Source organism: Saimiri boliviensis, chromosome 11 (assembly GCF_048565385.1).
Source record: "Saimiri boliviensis isolate mSaiBol1 chromosome 11, mSaiBol1.pri, whole genome shotgun sequence".
NCBI lineage: Eukaryota > Metazoa > Chordata > Mammalia > Primates > Cebidae > Saimiri > Saimiri boliviensis.
The window spans coordinates 98229164-98245600 of NC_133459.1; the positions used below are offsets into that span (position 1 = coordinate 98229164).

The window sequence follows — 16437 nt, forward strand, 5'->3', positions numbered from 1 at the left end:
TCCCCCATAATCAGAAACTAGTCTTGAACCTCTTCCAAACTCATGAGCCACAGACACTGCCAGCCATATTAAAATATCCAGCAATTACCAAGTAAAGGCTTTAGGAGACTATAGAAAAGACAAGTTTAAGGCCGGGTGCGGTGGCTCAAGCCTGTAATCCCAGCACTTTGGGAGGCCGAGGCAGGTGGATCATGAGGTCAAGAGATTGAGACCATCCTGGTCAACATGGTGAAACCCCGTTTCTACTAAAAATACAAAAAAATTAGCTGGGCATGGTGGCACGTGCCTGTAATCCCAGCTACTCAGGAGGCTGAGGTAGGAGAATCGCCTGAACCCAGGAGGCGGAGGCTGCGGTGAGCCGAGATCGTGCCATTGCACTCTAGCCTGGGTAACAAGAGCGAAACTCTGTCTCAAAAAAAAAAAAAAAGAAAAGAAAAGAAAAGTTTACACAATTTTGTAAAAATGGTAATGGTTATGTCTATAATTCTTAACATAGGAGTTCAATTTAATAACCAGTAAGATTAAGGAAGCAAACAAACTTGGGAAAAATTGTAAGATTTAACAATTTGACACCATAATAAACACCACAATGGACCATTTTTCAAAATGAGATTATAGGTAAATAATAGCTCCATAGTATCCTTTATTATTCAAGAAAATCAAACAAATAGTTTTCTGAGATGATTAATATATCTTTAGTTTTACACAGCAAAAGGATTATCTCAAAATTATATAAAATATTTCAAAATATTAATAAATTTAATGTTTTCTCCAATAGTTTTCACTTGTTTGTAAAATGGCCGACCATCAAAGATAATATGCATTTAGTTTAGAGGGGAATTGTCCATCCCAGTGTTAGAGACTCAGTTCCAGCAAGCCTCACCACTGTGGGCTGGAGTGCTCTGGGACCCTGAGTGAACATGAGGGGCAGTCTGGGCCACAAGGACTGCAAATCCTAGGCAAGTTCTAGTACTGAGCTGGGATCAGAGCCACTGGGCTGCAACCCATGAGACACCAGCCAGGGCAGCAAAGGGAGTGCTTATGCCACCTCTCCCTAATCTCCCAGCAGTAGCCACCTGGTATAGAGAAATCTGTTCTTGGGAGAGGGACAGCACAGTGGCTGAGGGACTTTTCATTGAACTCAGTGCTGCCCTGTCACAGCGGAGACCTGGCAGGTTTCATCACTTGCCTACTCAAGAACTCCTAAGCCCTGAATAACCAACAGCAATAGCTGGGTAATAAATATAACATGGGCACTGGACTCTGAGATACGCTGGCTTCAGGTGTGACCCAGCACATTCCCTGCTATGGTGACTTCAATCCCTGGATCCCAGACAGTATCTCTGAACCCACCCAGGGTTTGGGAGAAATCATCATCCTGAAGAGAGGAATAAACCTGGCTGGCTTTGCTACCTGCTCATCATAGGGCCCCAGGGCCCTGAGGGAATTTAGGTGGCAGCCAGGTAGTGGTTTCAGCAGGCTGTGGGCAAGATCCAGTGCTGTGCTGGTTTCATGTCTCACCCAGTGCAGTCCCAGTGGTGGTGGCCACAGGGATGTTTATGTCCCCCAAACCCCTGTTCTAGGAGGCTCAGCACAGAGAGAAAGAGAGAGAGAGAGAGAGAGACACGACTGACTTTGTTTGTTTAGAAGAATATAAGGGGAAAGAACAAGAGTCTGCCTGTTAATCCAGATAATTCTTCTGGATCGTAACCAAGAATACCGAGGTGGTACCTATATGAGTCTGCAAGAATCACAGTGTTATTGGGTTTGGGACCCAAGTCCCTTCAAATGCCTGGAAGTCCTTTCCAACAAGGATGGGCACAAACAAGCCCAGAGTGCAAAGACTACCATAAATGCCTAACTCTTTAATGCCCAGACACCAACAAACATCTACAAGCACAGAGACCATCCAGGAAAACATGACCTCACAAAATGAACTAAATAAGGTACCCAGGACCAATCCTGGAGAAACACAGATATGTGACCTTTCAGAAAGAAAATTCAAAATAGTTGTTTTGAGAAAACCAAAAAAAAAAAAAAAAAAAAAAAGAAAAGAAAAAAAAATCAAGATAACAGAAGAAATTCAGATTCCTATCACATAAATTTAACAGAGACTGAAATAATTAAAAAGAATCAAACAGAAATCAAGAGTTGAAAAACACAACTGACATACTAAACAACGTATCAGAGTCTCTTAACAGCAGAATCAATCAAGCAGAAGAAAAAATTGGTGAGCTTGAAGGCAGCCTATTTGAAAATAGTCAGAGGAGATTTAAAAAAAAGCATAAAAACCAATAAAGCAAATCTACAGTATCTAGAAAAATAGCCTCAAAAGGACAATTCTAAGAGTTATTGGCCCAAAAGAGGAGATACAGAAAAGGATGAGGTAAAAAGTTTATTCAAAGGGATAATATCAGAGAACTTCCCAAACCTAGAGATAGATACCAATATTCAAGCACATGAAGGTTATAGAGAACCAAGCAGATTTAACCCAAAGAAGACTACTTCAAGGCATTTAAAAATCAAACTCCCAAAGGTCAAAGATAAAGAAAGGATCCTAAAAGCAGCAAGAGAAAACAAATAAATAACATACAAAGGAGCGCCAATATGTCTAACAGCAGACTTTTTAGTGGAAACCTTACAGGCCAGGACAGAGTGGCGTGACATATTTAAAGTGCTGAAGGAAAAACCCTTTATCCTGTAATAGTATATCTGGCTAAAATATCCTTTAAGCATGAAGGAGAAATAAAGACCTTCCATACAACAAAAGCTAAGGGATTTCATTAATACTAGATCTGTCCTACAAGAAATGCTAAAGGGGGTTCTTCAATATGAAAGAAATGGACATTAATGAACAGTAAGAAATCATCTGAAGGTACAAAACTCACTGGTAATAATAGCACACAGAAAACACAGAATATTAAACCATAATTGTGGGGTGCAGGAGACTTCAACGTCCCACTTTCAGCAGTGGACAGATTTTCCAGACAGTAAATCAACAAGGAAACATCAGACCTAATCTGCACTATAGACAAAATGGACCCAATAGCTTTTTTTTTTTTTTTTTTTTGAGATGGAGTTTCACTTGTTACCCAGGCTGGAGTGCAATGGCGCAATCTTGGCTCACCGCAACCTCCACCTCCTGGGTTCAGGCAATTCTCCTGCCTCAACCTCCTGAGTAGCTGGGATTAGAGGCACGTGCCACCATGCCCAGCTAATTTTTTTGTATTTTTAGTAGAGACGGGGTTTCACTATGTTGACCAGGATGGTCTCAATCTCTTGACCTTGTGATCCACCCGCCTCGGCCTCCCAAAGTGCTGGGATTACAGGCTTGAGCCACCGTGCCCGGCATGGACCTAATAGATATTTATAGAACATTTCATCCAATGGCTGCAGAATACATATTCTCCTCAGCACAGCATCATTCTCAAGGATAGATCATAAATTAGGTCACAGAAGAAGTCTTAAAACATTCCAAAAAATTAAAATTATATCATGTATTTTCTCTGACTGCAATGGAATAAAATCAGAAATTAATAATGGGAAATTCTGGAAACTATACAAAGACATGGAAATTAAACAATATATTCCTGAATTACCAGTGAGTCAATAAAGGAATTAAGAAGGAAATTGGAAAAATTTATTGAAACAAATAATACTAGAAACAAAACACACCAAAACCCATGGGATATACCAAAAGCAGTACTAAGAGGGAAATTTATAGCTATAATTGCCTACACACACACACACACACACACACACACACACGCATATAAAGAAAAACTTCAAATAAATAACCTAATGATCCATCTTAACTAGAAAAGAGCAAATCAAACTCCAGATTAATAGAAGACAACCAATAATAAAATAAGAGTAGAAATAAATGAATTTGAAATGAACAACACAAAAGATCAATGAAACAAAAAGTTGCTTTTTTAAAAAAGATAAAACTAATAAACCTTAGACTAACAGAAAAAAACAGGGAAGATCCAAATAAATAAAATCAAAGATGAAACAGGATACCCCATTTTCTATGTTTTGGTTATTATTTATTGCATGCCTGTATCAAAGAATAATAGCTCATGTATCTCATAAATATATATACCTACTTTGTATGCACACAACAATTTTTAAAATTAGAGGATAAGCTATTTTAATGCTGAAGTCTCTCTCTTTAGTTTTATAATTTAATTCTTTCTCTCTATGTATATAAAATCTCTTCACTATAATTTTTGTTACAGTATTACTACTCTTCAAATAAGTATAAAAAAATTTGTTACCTGGTGCAATTTTCCCATCCTGGGCTGCAGGACCATCTTTCAGCACATTTTTCACTTGTAGGAACTCATCAGGTCTATCTCCGCCAATAATGGTAAAACCAAATCCCATTGTGCTTTTTTTCAGTGATGCTCGAACAAGGGCACCTTTAAGTTGGGATGGATCTCTTGTGAAGTGTGATTTTTCTATATCTGTGTCAAAATTGAGAAGTGGGTTTGAGAACAAAAATAATTACAATGAATATAACACTCAAAGTCAATCTTTTATATGACTTTTTAATGTTATTCTCAAGTAAAAGCACCTACATTATCTTCCTCATTGCCTTGTCTGCACTTACTTTCAACTAGGAGTCAAAGTGATACAACCTTTAGTATTCAGTTCCTGAAAGTCTGAATACTATTCAACTGTACTATAAAACCCAGTGGATGCTTAACAAATGAACTCAAATGAATAAGCATCTACTGAGTTTTATATACAAAGCACTATGCCAGAAAGATGAAATCAAATGTCACAAACATATGAGAGAGAGTATATTGATAATTTTCATAATTTGCAGCTCAGGCTTTCTGCAGTCCTTAATTTTTAACTGATAAAAGGAGTGAATCTTTGTACTATCAGTAAATAGCTTCATATTTCTATCCCTTTCACTCATGTTTAGTGGATAATTTAGGAAGAAAATTACACAGTTCTTTTAAAAGGCCCATTTTTAAGGGTTAGATGATCCTAGTGATTCACATATGCAAATAACAGCTTCCTTCTAGAACCTCTTCTCTCTCTTCCTCTACCATGGCTGCCATTAGGGAAGTGACAAAAACTGAGAGAATCAAATTGCACAGATTTATAATTTACAAAGTATTAAATTAACTGTGAAAAATGAAAATGATAATCTATTTTTAACAAATTTATTGAGATATAATTCACATACCACAAATTTCAGCCATTTCAAGTGTATGATTCAATGTCATGCAACTATTTGGCATAATCTAATTTTAGAACATTTTCTTCCCTCCTCAAAGGAAATCCCCATGCCCATTTGCAACCACTAGCCAATTTCTCCCCAACGCATGTCCATATCCTAGCCTTAGGAAGCCACAAATCTACTATCCATGTATAGACTTGCCCAATATAGGTATTTCATATAAACAGAATCATACAGTATGTGGGTTTTTGAATGATTTCTTTCAATTGACAGTGTTTTTGAGGTTCATCTGTACTGTAACATATATCAGTACTTCATTGCTCTTATTAGTATGTAATAAATATTAAATATATACTTACTAAATAAATATAAAATATTTTTATTATATTATTGCCAAATAACATCTCAGTGTATGGATAAACATCACGTTTTGTTTATCCATTCATTAGTTGATGGACATCTGGGGACATTTCCACTTTTTGGCTTTTATGAATAATGTTGATACAAACACATACAAGTTTTTGTGTGGACATATTTTCATTCATCTTGGGTATACACTGTGAGTGGAATTCCGGCAGTTAATATAAATATATGGTAATTATACATAACATTTTGATGAACTTCCAAACTTTTCTAAAGTAGCCATGCTGTTTTACATTTCCACAGGCAACGTAGGAGGGCCTCAATTTCTCCACATCCTTGCCAACAGTTGTATGGTCTGTCCTTCTGGGTGGTATCTCATTGTGGTTTTGTTGTACATTTCCCTATTAAGTTGAATTAATAATGGTAGCTTATTTCATACCTAGCACTAGTATCACGTCCAGGGTTACTTATGTGTATCTGCTGCTGCCCCTCTTAGCAGAGTGTTCTAAGAGGTATGTTTTAAGCTGATCGTCGGAAAAAAGAGCAATTCTTGGTGCTGCCCTATATGGTTATGCAGACTGTGCTATATGTAAATAGTTTCCTGAAGAGGTAGGCCTGCCCTGGCAATAGTGACAATGGCAGGTTTGGGGTGGAAAGTAGGAGCTACCTTATTTGATATGTTATGCCCAGATTTGCCTTTATTTGCAAAAATCACTTGATACAAACAAATGAAAAATCCAGCTATTTGGGGCTTCTTAAAGTAGAAAAGTGGACTCCAGACAGCAGTACAATGATCATAGTAAATGCCATTTTATGAGGCCAGAAGATGGCCAGTCAGCCTACTTATGGTGACACCTCTGTGCATTGCTGAGCTCTTGTTGAGCTTCTGACGTTCAAAGTAGCAACCAGTCTCTGAACAAAATATTACTTAAAAAATTTTTTTAATTGACATGTGCAATACCCATTCGATTAAGACTGTGTCTACTACTGTTGCCTACCAGACTGTAGATAAGAATATTTCACTAATGACTGAGTACTCGGACAGGTACTTGATGATAACATGAAATGCAATTTTTCCATTTTTATGCCAAACATTGAGATTCTGGTTAGCTATCCCATGTCCTAATCTCCAGGAATACTAGAATAAGATTGGCTTCTGAGAGGAAAACTTGAAAACTGGCATACAATAGATGACAACCAAGTTGCACAAAAAATAAAGAGGAAGGAAAAGTTGTGGTTCACACCTAATTTTAGAAGTATTAATAAAACAGCCAAAGTCTTATCAAAATTAAACATGTGTGATGGCTCACACCAGTAATCCCAGCACTTTGGGAGGTTGCAGCAGGCTGATCACAAGGTCAAGAGATCAAGGCCATCCTGGCTAACATGCAAAAACATGCTTGAAACCGGGAGGTGGAGGTTGCAGTGAGCCAAGATATGCCACTGCACTTTGGCCTGGTGGCAGAGGGAGACTCCGTCTCAAAAATAAAATAAAATAAAAAATAAATAAATATAGAAAAGTGAAAATCATAAAGGCATAAAGATGATGTCTTTGAGATCAACATTCCCAACTTTAAATCCAAGATTTGTGCTTCAGTTGCGTGATCCTGGGTATGTTGTTTAAACCTTGTGAGCCTCAGTTGTCTTGTCTATAAAATGGGAATAATCGTACCTAAAATTGATGGGATTGTTACAGAGATTAAACTATGTAATGCATAGAAAACAGAGGTAGCACTGCTTGACAAATGGTAAGTGTGCAATAAATGTAGATAAGCAAAACTCTTACTGTCCAAAGAAGGAGGTTCCATGGCTCACACACTTGAGGGTTTCTGACTCTGTAAAAAGGATAACCTTGGGATAGATGCATCAGACAATTTTAACTTGATGCCATCAAAGCCTCTGAATGGTGATAATAATATTAATAACCTTGCAGAGCTATTTTGAGACTTAAATAAGATGATTATACAAAGTATCCAATTCTATATTTGATTAAGTATCTCAATAGATGGTAGCTGTTATTCCTTAAGAACTAGCATAACTCCAATAACATCAAGGAAGCCTTTCTTGCCCTTCCACATTCAGATTTAATTTCTCTCTTTTGTCTGCCAGTAATGTTTATGTCTCTATTATCATACTGTACTAAAATTATGTAATTCCTTGGCTACGTTGGGAGCTCCTGAAAGACAGGTGTTAAGTATTTTTTTGCTTGTTTTTCCTTTTTTTTTTTTTTTTTTTTTTGTTGAGACAGGGTCTCATTCTGTCACCCAGGCTGGAATGCAGTGGTGTGATCACTGCTCACTGCAGCCTCAACCTCCTGGGCTAAGGTGATCCTCCCACGTCAGCCTCCTGAGTAGCTGTGACTACAGGTGTGTGCCACCACACCAGGCTAGATTTTTGTATTTTTTGTAGAGATGGAGTTTTGCCATTGTTGTCTAAGCTGGTCTCAAACACTTGGGTTCAAACAATCCATTCGTCTTGGACTCCCAAAAGTGCTGGGATTACAGGTATGAACCACTATACCTGGCTGGGTGTTGAGTGTTTATTTTTCTTTTAACCCCTAGCTCATAGGAGAGTGCCTGGGTATCTAAATCAATAAAACATATGGTCCCTAATTCAGGGAACTTAGAGTTTAATAAGGGAGAGAAGACCTCCCTTGAAATGTGCCACGAATTCAGGGACTATGTTATAATACAAACAACTGAATTTAAAGTCAGTAAAACTTGGTTCAAATTCTGATTTGACACTCACTGTTATTCTAAGCAATAAGCTTAATGTTTATTAAAGTCTCCATTTCCTTATGTATAAATTAGGGATTCATGATGCTCTTTGGTTCATGCCTTCTGTCTATAATCTTTCATGGTCAAAGCTATGAAAATAGTTGGTTATACTCACTGTCTCCACTTCTTCACCTCCCATACCCTCTTCATTCTATTGCAATTTTACTTCACTTTCTGCTTGTTCTTGCTAGATTGACTAATGACCTCCCTATTGTCAAATCCAACATATATTTTTCAATCTTCAACTTCCTTGACTTTCCAGCAACATGTGACATAAATACTCAACCTCTTCTCATGGGTGTCTAACCCTACAACCTCATCTCTTGTTACTACCCTACAAATAACCTATGCTGTAGCCACACCTACCTGCCTTCTGGTCTTTTCAGCACACCATTTCATGGTTCTATGATTTCAAACATTCTGTTCGTTTTACTTGGTATGCTTTCTCACGCCTTTAAAATTTTTGTTTGCCTGCTTTAACTTTTCCTGACGTTTCACGACCCAATTCGTATCTCTTCTGCTTTGAAATTTCTCCTGCCCCTTTGACATTCTCTACCAAAGTAGAGTTAGTACTCCCTTCTGTATGCCACCACTGTACGTACCTTGTACACCTCTATTAATAACAATGAAAGCTATCATTTATTAGTCAACATGTGCTTAATATCATTGTAGGCACTTTACATCTGTTAATTTACATACTCATAAGCACTTTAAGAGGTGGGCACCATTATTATTCCTATTTTATACATGAGGAAATAGGGGCATTTAGAGATTCAGGAAACTTACCCAAGGTTACACAGCTGGGATTCAAACCTGTTCCTCAGCCTACACATACAACTACTATTCTAGGATGGCACGTATCTCCATATATTATAAACATCAGTTTCCTATATTAGACTGTGAACTCTTGAGGGCAAACCCTGTCTTACTCATAGTAATTTTTGTATACCTAGTGCCTAGCAAAGCACTGGGCATATAGTTAGTGCTCAATAGTACTTGTTATCACAATGTTTGCTAAACAAAACGCAAAGCTTTAGGAGGAGGCGTATGAGAACTGTTCCTCTCATGTGCAACAGAAGTGGAGAATCTACTGGGTTATTACAATATGACCATATATACCTCTGATTATTAATGACAAATGAGGGCTAGAAAAGGGATGGGAAGGGATAAGTACACTGTAAGAACTTCCTGAGCAGTGTTTTCAGAATACACACGACTAGGCTCATCAAAATGTCTGAATCTATATTTTTTAAAAATGCTCCCTCAATGAGTCTGATATTACTAATACCTACCATCCCACTTGAGACTCAATGATATAGGTAAATCATTTGGTATATTACTTATTAATATTGCTTAATGAAGAATCCTCAATGGTTACTTAAGCAATTAACTTGGGAAAAGCTAACAAGGAACTAGAGACCTAATATTGGCCTTGCCTTAAACACATAAGGAAACATTCCAATCTTCAAAACAAAATCTCAGATTCATAAAGAAGCTAATCAAATCTCTTCTCCCAACAACTTCATGCTTTTTATTTACTGGTGAGAAAAATGTCAGTATTCTCATAATGTTCAGATGTTTAAGATTATTCATAGCTTTACGGTAACAAAAATTAGACATTCTTTGTCTAGTGTCAAAGACCTAGCAATAAAAAGTTCAAACTCACTTTTATTAACTCAGCATACAAATTTAATAAGTTATTCTTAGAAGGAAAGATTGAGAATAATGTTCACCTGGTTTTGAAGACCCAGTTTCGGCCTGTCCTAACTGCTTTTTCCTTTTGGCTTCTTCCACTGGATTTTCAAACTGGGTTTTCTGGTTAAGGTGACTGTAGAATGTAGAAAATACATATTTCAGTTTAAAATAAAACAGTAACATATTCTTAAATAGTCTATCATACCATTCCATCACCATAGATGAGGGGACAAATATGTCTCTTTAGGCGATGGAATATGGAGAAACTGACAGATGATAGCAGAGGGGCTTTCTGTCAGCTAAATAAAGTCCTGCAGAAGACACAAGCTATAAAGCTTTTGATAATATATTTACTATAGCTTCTTTATAAACCTACACAATATAGCCAATAATATTTTTCAAAACTATAGTAGACGCTCTCTTATCTGATGCAATCAGAAGTACTGGTTCTTGGTAATTTAATTTTTTTAGAAAAAGGCAGTTAATGATAGAAGGGTTGTCATTTGAGTTTCACCAAAATGAAGCAAGCTATAAAGACACTTTCAAAGAAATTTGTGCACAGAATCCTTTTAAAACTATATTGCTATTGGCCAGGTGTGGTGACTCACGCCTGTAATCAAAGCACTTTGGAGGCCAAGGCAGGCAGATCACCTGAGGTTGGGAGTTCAAGACCAGCCTGACCAACATGGTAAAACCCCGTCTTAAAAAAAAAAAAAAATTATATTGTTATTACTTTTCCACTGACTCACCTATATCCATTCAGCAGCAACTAAGAAAATGACTGGCTTTTATCAATTATATTATAGAATAACTATTTCACACTTGAATTTCTTCATAAATATAATTAACTGAATAATTATAACATAGGTTAAACTGGCATTTATGATTTGGGAACATTCACTACTGACTCTTGGAATGCATATAACTCTGTGAAAGAAAGCAGAAAGCCTGGAGAGGTCAGCAGCTAGGAGGTTAGCCAAAACTCTTCAACATGCTATGGGCAACAGTATGTTTTACACAAGAAATAGAGCACTGTTCTTCTGGCAAGCCAGTTAAGTGGAAGTTGGTTAAGAAAGCGACTGCTGTAAAAAAGATGTTTAGGACCATGAGTAGGTCTAATTCAGAAGCAATGGAAATCATATTTTAGCATTTCCATAGTACAAATATATTTCAGCATATGTTACAGTTTTCCAGTAAAATCCACTATAATAAGAAGTGACATGAGTGAACACCAAGAATTAAATAACAAATCATGAGAATTTCATAAGGATTGTCTTTAGGTAGGCTGAATATTACAAAAGCTACGTATAAATAGTTACACAAGTTGAAATTTTACTATTTATTTATTTATTTATTTATTTGAGACAGGCTCTTGTTGCGTCACCCACGCTGGAATGCAATGGTCCCATCACAGCTCACTGCAGCCTTGACCTCTCAGTCTCAAGTGATAGTCCCACCTTAGACTCCTGAGTAGCTGCGACCACAGGTGTGTGCCACCATGCCCAGCTAATTAAAAAAAATTTTTTTGTAGAGATGGGGTCTCACTATGTTGCCCACACTGGAGCTTTGCCATTTGTGAACATTAAGGGTGGTGATGGAGAAATGGGCAGCAGGGACTAAAATAAAAAATTTAAAATTTAAAATACCACCTTCAAAAAAAGGAATGTTAGCTTTCTCCATGTCATTTAGGTTACTAGTGCATATTAGTTTCACAACAGATGTGGTTACTTATTAAATAGTTTAAGAGCTCTAAATATGGACATTCTTTCGGTTCTGATTTCACTAACACTCCAGTATGCTTCTACTTCATAATAGGAGGCGGATAACCCTGGCCACTGAGTTAACTGTTTAACACTGTAAAAATAAAAATCTTAGGAACTACTTAAAAAAATTTATATAGGTACTGATATTTTACATATTCTTTTGAAAAAACAACTAAAAATTTGACACTCAGAAAATGATAAACCTGTTTAGAAAGAACCTTGGCTCAGTTTCACTTTAATGCCATTGGCTAGAATGACTCACTTTGCCACCCAAGCATTAGAATATAAAAGGTAGTAATTTGTTTTTATACTCTTTGTAATGTGTGGGAGAAGAGAGTACAAGTATGCAAATGAGTAATCCTTTTCCTGAAGATTTGACAAAAGAATATAAGATTTGGTGAAGGAAGTTAGTGCTTTCATTATCTTAGACTATCTCGACTAAAATGCCACCTGAAAAAAAATAAAAATAAAAAAATAAAAAAGTGAAAATAGTATCCTTTTCATTTAGTTACTTATACCCACACTATTATTAAGATATAAAAAATTTTGTTTTCCATATAACTAGCTACAGAAAATAAGAGAGGAGAACATTATAGATTAAAAGAAAGAAAGATAGCAAACAAGAATAATTAAATATTACTACATAATTTGGCAGATTATCTGTATTAAAATTTTATGTCTAATATCTGGATTTAAAATTTTATCCCAACAAAATATTCTTTCATAAAGAGTTTTAGATGGCTGGGCGTGGGGGCTCACACCTGTGATCCCAACACTTTGGGAGGTTGAGGCGGGTGGATCACTTAAGGTCAAGAGTTCAAGAAAAGTCTGGCCAACAAGATGAAACCCCATCTCTACTAAAAATACAAAATTAGAGGGGTGTGGTGGTGCATGCCTATAATCCCAGCTACTCCCGGAGGCTGAGGTATGAGAATCGCTTGAACCCGGGAAGCAGAGGTTGCAGTGAGCCAATATTGTCCTGTTGAACTCTAGCCTGGGTGACAAGAGCAAAATTCCACCTCAAAAAAAAAAAAAAGAGTTTTAGTTGTGAAAGCAAGTGTATATTTTGACTTTGTCACCTAGGTGCATCAAGGTATTTAATGCTCAATACTCTGATGTAATCACTATATATTGTATGTACTGAAACATCCCTATGCACCCCCAAATATCTATTATATGTTAATTTTAAAAAGACATGTAATGTAATACAATCAAGACAGCATTTCTAAATATATGAGCATATTTATAGCCTATGCATATTTATGTTTATTATAGCCTATTTATATTTATAGTTATGCATATTATAAGCATATTACATTTTTGGAACACTTTTATTTTAAAAAATAAATTCATCCATTTCAGAATCCCATCCTCTAAAATAAATACAAAGAAAAACTACCATTGCAGTTGGTGTTACTACTGTAAGTCTCCTGCCAAGAGCAATCATTGTGCCATCTGGTTTAACAAAATAAGAGAGCCAAAGAGTAGCCATTCAAGTAACAGCTTTTTATCTCCATCAGTAAACTCACTACAGATTACTATGGTTGAGATTCAAAACCTAACTAATCTGGGAATCAAGCCACATTCCATTGCTCAGCAGACTCCATGCTAATGTGCATCTTGAGTACAGTCTGCTCCTTCTTAATCTAATACAAAACCCTCCTATAAAATGAGCTCATTCTGGGAATAATCATCCAAAATCATGTCGCTGCTGCTGTTGCTTCTAATTCAGGCTATTTCATGTACCTCCCTGACAACTAGGAGCAAGTCACTTCAGTATTTGCCTAAAGTTGCTTCAACATTATGTCCTTGCATAATGGGGACCAGATCATTCAGCTCAAGGTTTTATAACAGGCAAATGACTTTCACCTTTTGACCATGTATTCAAATTCACTTGGAATGGATAATAAAGAGAATGAGAATCATTATCTCAGAAAGGTTCAGCAGTGTCAATGGCAAGTAATAGTTGATTAGAGTCCAATTTAAATAGACTAAACTTTGAGGGGAAGAAAAAAATTCTGCAAAACCTTTTCTGTTGACCCCCAAATATTCCTTTGACATGAAAATGGTTGTTTCTTCCTTTAACAAAATACGACTTAGGAAAAAAAAATAAGGGAGCTGCTGTACACTTTTTACATCACAGTATCAGTAAGATATTAAATAACACAATGGAAACAAAATTAGCATAGCTTTCAAAGGAGCCAAGATACTGAAATTTTGATATACTTAAATGTTAATCTAATTGAGTCATTTCTTTAGGAGACATACTTAATTTTAAGAAGTAATTCCAAAAATCCCTCTAACCACAGCGACTCAAGTTAACAATCTGCACAAAAGAATAAGGACTACAGTTCCAACAGGAATCAGAGAGCTTACGTTAGGGATAATTACCAGGAAACGGCATCGGTTTATGCCTATAAGTGTTGAAACATTAAGAAACAATCACAAAATTAAAGATTTTTGTGTTCGTTACTTTTTCAGGTAGTAACATTTTGTCTTTGCTACCTATGCAGCAGGTTTAGACTCCTAGTCTCCAGGTAAATAGTAGTGCTTCTTATGCAATTATTTGCCTGGTGCTAGACACTTGAGGTCAAATTCAATGTTTAGCATCTGGAAAGAAAGCAATCTCAATGGTCATAACAATGTAGCAATTAGTTCAAGAAAAGAGAAGGAAAATTAGACATTGATATTAGCTTAATTTCTCTGGCTAATACAACCAGGTGTCTGGCACTTCTCTCCAATATATATTTAAGTTTAAATTTAACCATAACAGCTGCCTAATAAGCAACTTTTATCCCTAAATCGAATATTAAGTTTTCCTTGAATAACACCTTAAAAGAGAGCACATCTTTAGCTGTATACTTCAAAATTCTGGATAATTATAATGCCGTAAAGTTCTTCTACTGCTTTCAGAAGCATACAGCGGTAGTGTTGGAAATGACCTTGATAATTCATCTTGTCCACTGCCCTCATTTCAGCTTTTTATCAAATGACTTTCTCTTTAGAGGCTGTAGTGGTAACAATAGCATCTCCAGCTAGCTATTAATCCTCTAGGCAACTTCCCCCTTATTCTCTATATTTAGAAATTCAAAGGCAACTTCTGGGAAGCCCAAGGTCAATGAAGTAAATGCTCACTGATCCTACCTTTTCATTCCCCTAGTTGAAAACCTCAACAGTTGGACGACAGAAGCATAAAGTGCTGTATCTAGTATTGCCTAAAGCTGTAGGCTGAAAGGAAAACATTTGGGAGAATATTAACTGAGGTAACAAACTTACTCAACATAGTATGTCCCATACTGAGGGTCCTCTATTTTCTCCCAGCCATAAGGAAGCTCTGTAAAATAAAGACAATGAGTGAATTGCCAGATTCAAAACTGACGGAAAAGAATTCACCAGTTAGTGAATGTATTATTTCATTATACTAATATTTGGGAGTCAGAAGGCTGAGGACTCACTTTCAAGAAACAAACACAGTTTAAGTCTGAGTGGCTTCTTCACCAGACAGTAAAAATTTCAGCAAGCAATTAGATGCCCAGAACAGAAGACAGCATTAAACAAAAAGGTGTTTATATGAACCACAAGCCATAAAAATGCTAATAAAAATCACTCTTTATTTCTTTCATTTAAAAACTTTGATCATGCTGACATGAGACACACTTACCCTGTAGTCCAATACAAGAAGCAAGTGCCTGTTACATTTTTTTTACTATTATACATAGTTTTTTTTTTTAAATTTTTTTAGGAGTCTTGCTGTCACCAGGCTGGAGTACAGTGGTGCAATCTCTGTTCACTGCGACCTCCGCCACCTGGGTTCAAACGAGTCTCCTGTCTCACCCTCCCAAGTAGCTGGGACTACAAGTGAGTGCCACCACGTCCAGCTATTTTTTGTATTTTTAGTAGAGACAGGGTTTCACCATGTTGGCCAGCATGGTCTCAATCTCTTGACCTTGTGACCTGCCTGCCTCAACCTCCCAAAATGCTGGGATTTCAGGCATAAGCAACTATGCCTGGCCTATACATAGTCATTTTTGATGTTATGTTCTGACCCACTGCTCCTTAAAGGAAAGCTAGCCTTGGACTTTTGACATTTCAAGTGCACAATCTGTATTTGCTTAAAACCTACAAAAGTACAGTACCTGCTTTCTCTTGGTGAACAGGATCTGAGTATCTGAAGGAACACTAACTACCACAGTGCTTTGTATAATCTGTATTTGTGAATAACAAATAAATATCTTACATAGCATTCTTATATATTACTTATTCTTGTAAAGAAGTAAACCAAGAAAACATAACCAGAAATACTGAAGGTGGTTGAATTTCTGAAAGTTAAAAAAACATCTCTAGCCTTTTCAATGTGAACTGATGAGAGCTTTTCAATGTGAATGTGAATCTTTTCTCCCACTTTGTAAACCTTGTAAAGTTAAGGTTTCTGAAGAACCATCTTTTTTTTTTTTTTTTTTTTTTTTTTTTTTTGAGACGGAGTTTCGCTCTTGTTACCCAGGCTGGAGTGCAATGGCGCGATCTCAGCTCACCGCAACCTCTGCCTCCTGGGTTCAAGCAATTCTCCTGCCTCAGCCTCCTGAGTAGCTGGGACTACAGGCACGTGCCACCATGCCCAGCTAATTTTTTTTGTATTTTTAGT

At 36.6% G+C, this 16437-nt stretch overlaps 1 protein-coding gene across 3 annotated transcripts in view; it reads right to left on the reverse strand.

The window, feature by feature from the left end:
- MAGI3 (membrane associated guanylate kinase, WW and PDZ domain containing 3) overlaps window positions 1-16437 on the reverse strand; it is a 298648-nt gene that overhangs the window by 60863 nt on the left and 221348 nt on the right. For all 3 annotated transcript variants that reach the window (XM_074381232.1, XM_039460798.2, XM_039460800.2), the window contains 3 exons: window positions 15072-15129; window positions 10071-10165; window positions 4281-4469 (listed from right to left, as the gene is read on the reverse strand). In XM_074381232.1, coding sequence (XP_074237333.1) covers window positions 4281-4469; window positions 10071-10165; window positions 15072-15129 — 342 coding nt within the window. The remainder of the gene's footprint in view (window positions 1-4280; window positions 4470-10070; window positions 10166-15071; window positions 15130-16437) is intronic.